This window comes from Rhipicephalus microplus, chromosome X, assembly GCF_043290135.1.
Source record: "Rhipicephalus microplus isolate Deutch F79 chromosome X, USDA_Rmic, whole genome shotgun sequence".
Classification (NCBI taxonomy): domain Eukaryota; kingdom Metazoa; phylum Arthropoda; class Arachnida; order Ixodida; family Ixodidae; genus Rhipicephalus; species Rhipicephalus microplus.
The window spans coordinates 161,246,576-161,258,546 of record NC_134710.1 but is presented as its reverse complement, the minus strand read 5'-3'; the positions used below and the strand labels follow the sequence as shown (position 1 = coordinate 161,258,546).

Below are 11,971 nucleotides of genomic sequence, written 5' to 3'. Positions count from 1 at the left end.
ACTTGTGCCTATAAAACCCCTGCAGAAAATGAAGCATTCCATCAGATTTGCGAGAAAATCTGAGATTTGAACCATTGTTGACCAATGTTGCAATGGTGACCAATGTTGTAATGTTGTACCCAGCCTATACGGCTGGGTACAACATTTACGTGAGACTTCTTACACAGACTAAAACGTGCGTCTTGTACAGAGTGTTCCTGCAGCCACCCAGACGAAGATTTACATCACCTGCTTCTCAAGTGTCAGATATATGAGACACAACGCGAAGTACTACGAGCTAGTTTTCATTGACATTTTACGTTGTTTCTGTCTCTTTCGGTACAAAATTGACTCAGCGCTGTGTCTGTGTGCCTCGTCTATCCTTTCGTCCTGTCTAGGACGCTGTTTCTTGCTCACACAGTTATCGCTTGCAGTACATCGCTACGAAAAAATATATGTACAAACTTTTAGATAGCAGGCCTTTCACAGTGAAGAAAATACTCTGGTTAATGTCCAACTACAAGTCTTCAAAAAAGAGCACTTGTCGCCTTCAAAAAGTTTCTTGAAGAATCAAATATTTTATGGAAATATTGACCTACTGTATAAGATGTTGCCTTTTCTTTCATACTAAAGGAAATGTGCAGTACTGAGATAGTGTGTTTGGTATTGCGTGTAATCATTTATCTCAGTGTGAACTGACCTTGTGTGCGGAACTTCTGTACACATTAAGCTATTAGGCGTATCCTAACTGTCATGGGATGTGAACTCACCTTGTGTGTGGAACTTGTGTACATATGGATCTATTAGCCGTATCTGAAGTGTCATGTGATGATAGGCAGCAGTGTACTTTCACATCGTATGCTCTGCTGTCTTGCATTTTGCACCGTTATTGTTTATTTACGCAATGTTTTGTCTGCTAAGCATAGGTCAGAGAACTCACTCATAAGTCGACACACTCGGACTCACTCGCACTCAGATTGAGCCGTGAATGTGAGTCTAACCGAGTCCGGGTGAGAAGAATTAGCATGAGTTTGAGTCCGAGTGAGTCCGGTAGAAGAAAAGTTGCGTAATTGTGAGTTCTAGTGAGTTCGCCCAAAGAAACTTTTGGTGAGTCCAAAGCGTGAAATATATTTCTTGAGGGAGCCTGAACCAGTCTCACTATATTTTGCTGACCGAAGCTGCTATCTAGTAATCTTCAGCACTACTATCAGCCTTACATGAACCGACGTTTATATTCACGTCTACTCACATGTATTCAAAGCAGCGTCGTTCATACACCGTTTTCATATTTAGTAATTAGAATCTTGAATTAAGGTGTCTTAATCCCCCACCACAAACTCTTCCCAAAAATTAATTGATTATTATTTCTTACGGTGCCATCTCTTCCAATAAAAATTGCCTCGCTAGTTTGGGAGCACTCAGAAGTTCTTTTCCAAGATATTACGTCAAACAACACCAAGAAGAGCATTGATCACGTGATATATTGGGGTTAAAGAGCATTGACACTGCGGTCAAAGAAGCTTCTTTTAGGCTGACGGACTCATGACTCGACTCACTCGGACTCAGATTGAGCCGTGAGTCTGAGTGAGCCCGGGTGAGTAATGTTTTGGTGAGATTGAGTCCAAGTTAGTCCGGCTGAAGAAAAATTGTGTGAGTGTCAGTCAAAGTAAGTTCGGCTCGGGAAAATTTTTGTGAGCCAGTCCTAGTGAGTTCAAACATAGAGTTGTCTAAAATTAGCTAGAGGGGACACTGGCGCTACGATCCTTCAGTGACCATGAGAATGATGGGTAGTACACGGGTTTGCCTAGTCTTCGTGCTTGCGGGCGGAGAGTCATACTTACGGCTTAATTACTGGTTACGGTTTTGTTTTGAATCGAAGAACGAACCCTTTTGAACTTTGTGGCCCGATTGTAAAGGTAAGCCTACAAAAATAAGGTGGTGAAGCGCAACCGCTGAATATTTGCTGATTTTTGTTTCGTGAGAAAACAGCTCCAAGCCACACGAACACATACGGAGCCAGAAGCAGGCCAGAAGTACGAAAATTAGACAATTACGTGTACTACCCATCATTCGCATGCTCACTGAAGTGCCGTGCGTTGCAGCTCCCACAGACACTAGCACCAGAGTTCCCTCTAGTGTATATTAGGAAACTCTATGAGTCAAAAGGTCAAAACACATTTCACGAGTGAGTCTGAGGAAGCTCCACAAGTTTCGCCGACGAATAATGCTAAGTGAGAAGGAGTAACTGGTGCCACCATAATGGCACCAACCTCTCCTATTTCATCATTTTAATAAATAAAGGCTGTAGTTGTAGCTGTACAGTATATGGCATTTCTCACACCAGAGGAAATATCATATTACGCCAGAGTTGGGACCATCAGTGCTGGTAATTATTGTCATAACTGTGTTCAAGTGTGTATTTGAGCACGTTACAACATGCACGCCATGCAATTTATGCATGCATTCATGCAATGGAGTTTTCGGGAATGGTGTGTCACAGATAAATGAACCCTGCAATTTGTGATCATCTGATAACTTCGCTATCATTACCGATTATTCGCATATCTGGCAAAACTTTAGGCTTATCTTTGTTTTCTTTTAATTAAAACGTTTTCATGTGAGAAGGTTGCGGAAATCATTGCCCCCTAATGCAGAGATGTTACTTGACTCGTTCTTGACTCAAGACAGCCTTGCCGCTTGCCATAAATTGTTCTCAAACTTGCGGACGGCGGATGACTTGAAGGTGACTTGGCTCGGTCGAAGTCAAGACGAGTTTCAAGTCAGCTGCGGGGCTAGCTTGCGACTTCATGCGTTATTCCAACATGGCCACCTCTCGATTGGACGTCGCGCGAAGGTTGGCCGCTGTTGTGTTTGTTTGACACGCCATAAGCGTAGCAATTTGTGAGGCACACTGCCTACCGAAGATTCTTCGACCCGCTTTACGTGATCGAGGAAATCCGATGGAGTTGTATGACGAGAAACAGTTCAACGCTTGATACAGATTCACGAAGAACGCCGTGCGGCAGCTGCTGGCTATGTTGCCGCTCCGTGAAAGTGGGGCCAACCGAAGACGGCTTGTGTCTCCAGTGTTACAGTTAGTGATGACCCTCAGGTTTTACGGCGCTGGCACATTCCAAACAGTCAACGAGAATCTCGTCCGCATTCCGTAGTCGACAGTGTACCATGCAGTCGGAAAAGTTACGCTACTCATCGTAAAGCACCTGCACGCGATGCTGGTGCACTTTCCGCAGCCAGCGGCACTTCCTATAGTTATGCGGGACTTTTATGAAGCCGCTGAGTTCTCTGGCGTTACAGGATGTGTAGACTGCACCCACGCGCGTATTATTAGACCCGGGCGTGACGATGCCGACTTGTTCCACCGCAAAGGCTATTTCTGTTTTTCTAATACACGATGACATTTTCCGTTGTTTCTGTCTCTTTCGGTACAAACTTGACTCAGCGCTGTGTGTGTGTCTCACCTATCTTTTCGTCCCGTCTAGGACGCTGTTTCTCGCTCAGACAGTTATCTTTTGCAGCACAAGGCTACGAAAAATTCTACGAAAAAATTCGGCAGATACCACATACCTGGGAAACAACTTGATGCGATGAACGCGGAGGGAAGGTGACCGTGTTGCAATTTTTTTTTTGAGCGACACGTCATGAAATGACGCTAAATATATGTACAAACGTTGCACGCCGAAATATGTTGAAGACTTGCAGATGTTTATATACCCAGTTTTCCACTTGGACAATGAGGTCAGCTGGAAATGTGTTTTAGCAACACCCGAAGCTGATATGAAGCATCTTCGCGCGCTGATGCTCGCGAAGATGCTGGCCCTTCACACTGCTACTTAAATCGATTTCAGCACATGGAACCTAACCACAATTGACGTTAACCTAACGTGACGGCTGTATGAAAGGAGTACATATGTAACGTTTATAAAATTGGGTAGGCAGCACTGAAACCACTATTGACGTTTCACGAAGGTTAGCGTCTACTTGGAAAGTATACTTCCGAGACCTCGCGTAGCTCTGTGGTAGAATGCTTGACTGCCACGCAAAATGCTTGGGTTAGATTCTTGCTGGGACCCTGAAATTTATTATTTGCATTCGTGGCGACCAACGCTGCCTATGTCACGTTTTTCTTAACACTGGCATTTATTCTATGCCTTCGTTGGGTCGACGCTACCGATGTCGAGTATTCCTTAACGCTCACGCGTTAACATTGCCCATGTGTGTTCTCGTCGTTCCTGGGTAGATACTAAGTGTTAATCACCTGTGACACATACCCGCTTACCAGTGTCACATACCCATTCATGAGTGTCTGCCACTAGTGGAAGAGGGACAAACATTAGCAAAAAAAAGTACTCCTGAAATAAAAAAAAAACATGTGATGATTTATTAAGGCTTCACATGGTCTTCTATTACTCATCTAACGCAAGAGTTGACCATCGGCATCGGCCTTTTGTGGTGTCAGTGACATGTTATGCAAATAACTATCGCGTGGTGACGTAACCACATGACACAGATCACTAAAATTTGCGGCGTCATCATCACCCCACTGTGACGTCAGGCGACGTCATGTGCTTTGATGACGTGAATACATGGCATTGTAACTTAACCAAATGGGTTCTAATCACGAAAGCAATGGAAAATCAGGTGAGGTACCTCCAATCTTGGAGCCAGTGCAAAAATCACATTAGAGCCAGAAATGTTTTGAAGGGTACTGGGGAAGGATGAATACATCGACTGAGAAGAAAAGAAAAATTACTGACGCTTTCGAGTCGTCTTAAGTAAAAGAATAAAGAACCCTGTGATTTTTTTTTATTGTTGAAACAGCACACTTCTTGTTAGCACTGAATGCTTGAGATGCGCGAAGGAAATACGATTACCCTCTACGTTTACATTATCAAAGCGCGTTATCATTACAGTTCTGATGAAAGGAAAAGGGCCCTCATGCTGTTACAGAAAAGCGCGTTCATAAAGTCAGCCTGATAACAACCAGGCCCTCTGCTCCTTTGGCACATCAACACCCTCATACATACACAACGCCCTCATACACAGATCACGACTCTGAACTACTTACACATGGCACATTTTATTCAGAATTTAGTGCGCATCATCTACTGCACGTTCGAGTGGGCATGTCGATGGAGGTTTTTATGCTGTCAAGTGCACCACCCACATACAGTGACTAAAACGGGAGTGATATTATGTGTTCACTCACAAACATACTAGATCAATGGTGAGCAGAGGCCTGCCGTAACACGACGAAAGCCCTGATTAGATATGTGGGGTTTAACGTCCCAAAACCACCATATGGTTGTGAGAGACGCTGTAGTGGAGGGCTCCGGAAAGGTCGACTACCTGGGGTTCTTTACCGTGCACCCAAATCTGATTGATTGATATATCGGGTTTAACGTCCCAAAACCACCATATGATTATGAGAGACGCCGTAGTGGAGGGCTCCGGAAATTTCGACCACCTGGGGTTCTTTAACGTGCACCCAAATCTGAGCACACGAGCCTAGAGCATTTCGCCTGCATCGAAAATGCAGTCGCCGCAGCCGGGATTCAAATCCGCGACCGGCGGGTCAGCGGCCGAGTATGGCGGGGCGGCACGGCAAAAGCAATAGTGCGTTTTTTTTAAATGCAGTATTACTTGTAATGAATACCGACTGGATTACATCGCATGTGGGCTTGCACCTACCAGTCTTTAGAAGAGTGTTTTAAAATGAGAATTTTCGAGAAGGCCAGACTACATTTTTTTCCTAAATTTCACTTTCTTTTTATTGCCCAATTGAAAAGAGTGGCCATCAACATGAAATGGCAAGACATAATTGATTTATTTTATTCCAATAGGAGCAGTGCATACCTTACGTGTACTTTCAATTGCGCGTAATTAACGAGCCTACGTACGCAGCATGGAAGTGCGAATGCGCAGTACGTAACGTATCTATTCCACGGATGCGTGCGTAAGCCCAAAAAAAAAAGTACTTTCACGAACCCGATGCTCATTGTATCTGATGCTCGAGTGGTAAGCGAAGAGGACGTCGCATGGTAGGCCCATGCGTCGGCGCATGCTCAACATCATGACAGCTTTGAAGAAGAAAAATGGCAGCATATCCACGGAGTGAATGATAGAGAGTGGGGCGAAGCATCCGTCCGTCCATTCGTTCTTGCTTTCGTCCGTCCTTGCGTGCGTCTGTGTGGCCACCCATGCGTCCATCCGCCCGTCCGCACGCCCATCTGTGCGTCCGTCCCTGCGCTCGTCCATGCATCCACTCCTGAGTCCGTCAATGCACCCATCCGCCCGTGCAGCCATCCATGCGTCCGTCCATGCATCTGTCTGTGTGTCCGTTCGCCCACCTATTCAACACTCCAAGTACCACCATCTCACATCTTTTCATCATATATTCTTCATATAGAAGCACCGCTATTCAACGGACATTCCAAGGACTGAATGAGAGGAGGCACACGCACACTTTCTTACGGCTTGCGCTTCGTGTCTTCCCACCTTTAACCACCTCGAGTTCATGGTATATACTATTTCACTGTATTCACGGCACTGCGGCCCAACGCTCGCTAAAATTTTCTAAAACCAAGGAGGTTACGCCCAGGCAGTATAACATAGCAACCCTTTCTTGTGAGATAGAGCTCAGTGTACATGCCAATGGCTGCTAAGAGGGAAGGAGAGACAGGAGAATTCGGCTTTTAGTTAACGCGCACGCTGCGAATATTTTATTGTTCAACAACACACAGAAGAAATCTCCCACCGGCGCCACCTTGGAGGTCAAAATGTAAGACTGGTTACACACTACTACTACGACTACGAGGTACGAACGGGTGCCGCTGTAAGGAGCTTCGCTCCTAAAAAAAACACGTGCACGTAAACGTAACGATACGCATAGCTAGTATGCGTGACACTCTCTCGAGACCTGTATTGAAAGAGCAGTCAGATTGTACGACGGTGCTGAACGTAAAACCTTGGATACAACGATTCGCAATGGATTGGATGCCCGTGGCCCGCATCTGATTCCCGCATCTGATTCGTATGAACTGGGCTGCTGTTTTTCGAAACGAAAGTGGCTTATTTATATCTTGCCGCGTCAAACAGCAAATATGCTCGGATTTATGTATCTATTTAATTTTAAATTTTGATGATATCAAAAAAACTTCATATCTGCATTTAGTAGGATAACTGAACCCAACGATGAGTGGCTAAAATTTTGACCACAATAAAACACCGCAATATTATGCACACTCACTTTTGAAACGTTTTCATTTTTTGTACAAATGTTGCCGTTTACAATTATTGATTTTCTTTCCAATTTTGCCTTTGTCAATGCCACATACGAAGCCGATCATGACCCCTTAACTTTTGAATTCGCCTTTTTCGGCGACAGATGATAAGAAGTTAAAAAAAGCCTGGAAAGGAAAAACAAAATGTTACAAAATGCGGCTAAGGGGCAAACGGCTCACTGTGGTAACACGATACTAAGTTTCCGCGATCGTAAGTTGTCTCTGCGCGCGAATATACCAGACACCTTCAGGTAGGGGTACGCAACAATCCAGCGTACGCAGCACGACGTGTTGCGTACGCTGCAAACGAAGCATTAGGGAGTTTTGGAATACCGTTTGCAAGCGCTGCGGGCATTGCGGGCATTGCTGGAGTAGCGGGTGCCATATGAGTTTTAGAATAGCGGCGGCCCTGCTGCAAACCGCAACGCATGGTCGCAGTGACACCGTAGCCTCGAAACCAGCGCTTGCGCGCGACATGCGGGCCGCGATCGCCGCACGCAATTACGGATTTTCTGCGTGCGCTCCGGGAACACGAACGCCGACTCGCGTTACAACGCATGCGCAGTGGCAGCGACCGCACCGCAAGGGCTTACAGTGCGCTATTCTAAAACTCCCTATTATTATCAACACATTCAGTTTACCGTATCAACCGTACCGGGATGCGTTTCCTTCAACTATAGACGTATCGTATGGAAAATGAAAGAGCTTTTGAATGCTTCTGAGTGCCATTGTGTGGTAGCGGCTGTGATAACGGCCACGGTCATCCAAGTCATACCGAATCGGGTGTATCCAAGGTTTACGTTATGCACCCTCTTGCAATATGGCTGCTCTTTCAATAGAGGTTATCGTTACGTTTACGTGCACGTGTATTTTTTTTTTCTTTCGGGCGTACACTTGCATATGTGGAATAGATACGTTACGTACTGCGCATGCGCACTTCTTTCCCGTATGTTGCGTGGGTAGGCTCTACTTACGCGCAACTGAACGTGTCTGATATCTAATAGGAGACCAATCAGCAGCCACGCTCACAGGCCAATTGAAGAGCAGGTTGTGTATCGCTGCTCTGTTTGATTTTATCAGGAGTGCCAGTATCGATTCATTTGTACACCTACCAAAGGAATTTTCAAACGTGTCCTGTAAGGTAAGGCCATTTTACTTCTCGGTAAATTCGACACAGCTGCCACAAGCGTTCTAAAGCTTTACCAGTTTCCCCGATAACTTTTCGTGGTGCCAGGTTTTCAAGCCACCCTTATACTCGCAACTTAGTTTAGAAGCTTTAATGCGTTGATGTTGGTTGGAAGGACGACGTGCACACAGCGTGAAAGACGGAGACAACAAGGGTTGTAAGTCAGAGCCGTGTGTGCGTCACCCTGCCTTGTACACGTCTTGTAATCCCTGTAATCCTCACTTAGCTTCGTCAGGCTAGCGTCTATTACTGACGGAGCACCCCTTTTTTCGTATACTTCCGTATACTTCTACTGGCTCCTTACGCTGGAGGCTGTGCGATGTCAGCACACGTTAAAGAACCCAAGGTGGTCAGAATGTCTGGAGCTTTCCACTACGGTGTTCAAGATCATATCGTCGCTTTGGGACGTGAAACCCCAACAAAGTGTACTGGCGCTGTTAGGTCCTGCGCTTTTTGCGTGTTTTGTTATTTTCGCTTGCGCACACTAAGCAGTATGCAGAGCGAGCCCAGCCAACTCTGTTCAGGGGGAGCACGTTTGAGCACGTTTGTAGCATCTAAGTATAGGAGCTACGTTTAAAAAACGCACGATGAACAGATCAAAAGGTGCAGTCAACCACAAATGTTTACGTACTACACCAGCGCGCGCCAAATGCTGTCCGTGGTGTGCCTTCAACCATCGACCGCAATGCTAGGCCGGAAATGGGTCTTTTTTCTATTCACTGTCTTGCAATTTTGTACTGCCACGCAGCACAGTGTTAGCTCGCAGTTTAGAGGCGAAATGCTTATCTACAGTGTGACAGTCACACACCTATTTTGTTAACAGGGTCAAAGCTGTCAGGACGCGCCTCGAACGGCATTCCACCGACTGTAGTTTCTCAATAAGTGTGCGAGTGATAGCAGTTGCGCTCGTATAGAATGCTCTCGGGGTACAAGCACGTCGACGCAGATGCCAAAAAGCCCTTCGGGTCAAAACGCCATTGATTTTAACGCCCTGAAACCACCATATCATTATGATAGACCGTAGTGGAGGCCTCTGGAAATTTCGACCACCTGGGGTTTTTCAACATGCACCCACTGAGCACACAAGCCTAAAGCATTTTCGCCTCCATTGAAAATGCATCCGCCGCCGCCGACAGGATTCGATCTAACGAGCTATGGGTCAGCAGCCGAGTACCTTAGCCACTAGACCACAGCGATGGGGATCGCGTTAAAAAGTTAAAGGTTCACATTTTTTTCACCCAGTCATAAAACAGACTGGCCATAGATTAAGGGAGGTATGCGTCTCGGCCGTTGTGGTGCTGTCGAGCGCCGCTGACGTATAGCGGGAATGTCGGCGAAAATGCTCGCGTCGTCCGTAAACTTTTCTTGTTGATTGTAAATACACACACGCAACGCCTTTTCGTGCGCATTATGTGCGCTTTTTTTGTGCGCGTCTGTTTCACGCTTTTTAAGCACACATTTAAGCTATTCAAGTTCAATGCATTGACGTCGGACTGTTACTTTCTAACCATATCGTCCCACCGAGTACCGAATATGAACTTGTCTTTTCAGTTTTCGGCACGGCATGTTTCGGCTGCCTAAAAAGCTACAAGATATCCAAGATGCGATCAATGCCTGGACAGAACGTCACCGGCTCCTTCACTTCATATGTGGGATCCTTGCGGGCTTAGTCTGGTTAGTCATCCTGTTAACCTGGCGGGCATGCAATAATCACTGGGTGCATTGGCAGGAGCGCGAGGAATGCGGCAAGCCTTCTCCCCCCCGAATCCTGCTCTGGTCGCCTTCGCTTTATCGACGCGGCGCGGGGACGTTAAACAACAGTAAGTACCATCTCGGCCACCTCGACAAAGGTTGCGAAGTCACCGAGGACCACGCACGGGTGTATCACAGTGACGTAATTGTATTCGATGGCAACAGTCTTCGAACAGCCGACTTCCCGACTTACCGGCACCAAGGACAAGCCTGGATCTTCTGGGCGACTGATTCTCCAGACGGAGCGCTTGCGCGATACCTGCCACGCACGGCTCCACCATTCAACTGGACCATGGGCTTCAGGCAGGATGCTGACATCGTGCTCCCTTACAGAACCTGGACATTCTTAGCTGAACCCGACGCGGATACCCAGCATGATCTGCCCAGTATCTACACCAATAAGACACTAAACGCCGTTTGGTTGATAAGCGAGTGTGAGCAAGAGGAATTCGAGCATCCTAGAGGCCCCATGAACAGTCACTGGCGTGGTACCGAACGCTTTGTCAAAGAAATCTCGGACGAGGTCTACATCGACCTTATCCCCAAGTGCGGCGCTGAATATTGCAGTTCCCGTGACGAATGCCTGAGCGTCTTTCAAGAGACTCACTTTTTCATCTTCGTAATGGAGTCGTCTCCCTGCTTCCAGCATCCCGCCGAAATTATTTACGACGCGCTGAACTACACCATCGTGCCGGTATATTTTGGTGCGAACTCTTTAGGAACGTCACTGCCGCCACATTCGTTTCTTGATACTACAAGAATAAAGAATGCGCAAGGCATTGTCAGCGTTCTCTCCAAGGTTCGAAGCTTGCTTAAATTATACAGCCCTTTCTTTTTGATGCGAAGTCACTATCGGGTCAATGTACCATCGAACAATCTGGACGCCTTGTGTAGTGCGTTGCAAGATGAAGGGATAAATAGTAGCTACACCGATATCGTGTCTTGGTGGCTAAGCCGTGCGACGTGCGGTGACCTTACGCATGCCAAACATACGAAAATACCAAGCACTACGGGAACGAACAATTACACCGTACGCTCAAATTCGTTGCGAGGGCTGTAACTCAGTTTCTGTAGACATCTAAATGGTGTATCGCTTGTATTTCTGTAAGTCAATATATAATGTACTGTGTGTTTGCTGTTAGCATCGTTTTTTTCACCATTTTATCAGCTGTGAAGCAGCTTTGCGTGCGTTTTCATTTTTTAATAAATATACCATAAAATATTTCTCGCTTTTCTGTTCTGCATGCGCTTCTATACAACTTGGCAAGTTTTCACTCTAGTTTCAGAAATCGCCATAAACTGTGTTACGCCATTTGTCTACGCAACGCCCAGTCTCTAATACCTCCGTATGGTGGCTCAATGTTTCGTAAGCTGTGAAATCGATATAGTACAATCTTAGCCTTTTTATACAATCATCAGAAAGGGCACTCATTTTCTTCATTACTACCACCGTAGCTTAACGGATGCAATGATGAACTTTACACATGCTCCATAGCTGTATCGTTAACGCAATATTACTTTTGCGCGAATTGGGCTTCATCCCGAAGAATCTCCGGTGGAATAGGCTATTTTAGTATACTGCTGGCTAGCCATGAGGGTCCTCTACTTGAAAACACTGAGAAAGAAGGACACAAAGAAACGTACCACGTGCCTGTTTTTTTTTTTTTTTTGTAGAACGGTAGTTCTTGTTCGTACCCAAGGATGTTTGACCAATGATCACGTTGCAAGCTCTGGCTAACTGCAGGCAGTCGCT

At 46.0% G+C, this 11,971-nt stretch overlaps 1 protein-coding gene across 4 annotated transcripts; it reads left to right on the top strand.

Annotated features, from left to right (window-relative positions):
- Positions 1-8,294: 8,294 nt before the first annotated feature.
- Positions 8,295-11,440, top strand: LOC119175521 (alpha-(1,3)-fucosyltransferase C). Of its 4 annotated transcripts, XM_075878103.1 has the most exons (4): positions 8,295-8,421; positions 10,018-10,140; positions 10,196-10,286; positions 10,384-11,440. In XM_075878103.1, the coding sequence occupies exons 3-4, from the start codon at positions 10,207-10,209 to the stop codon at positions 11,276-11,278; spliced, it is 975 nt and encodes a 324-aa protein (XP_075734218.1). In that variant the 5' UTR covers positions 8,295-8,421; positions 10,018-10,140; positions 10,196-10,206; the 3' UTR covers positions 11,279-11,440. The 4 variants fall into 4 exon arrangements, with proteins under 4 accessions (XP_075734218.1, XP_075734215.1, XP_075734217.1 ...); XM_075878100.1 differs by having other exon boundaries at positions 10,196-11,440; XM_075878102.1 differs by having other exon boundaries at positions 10,018-10,286.
- Positions 11,441-11,971: the final 531 nt, after the last annotated feature.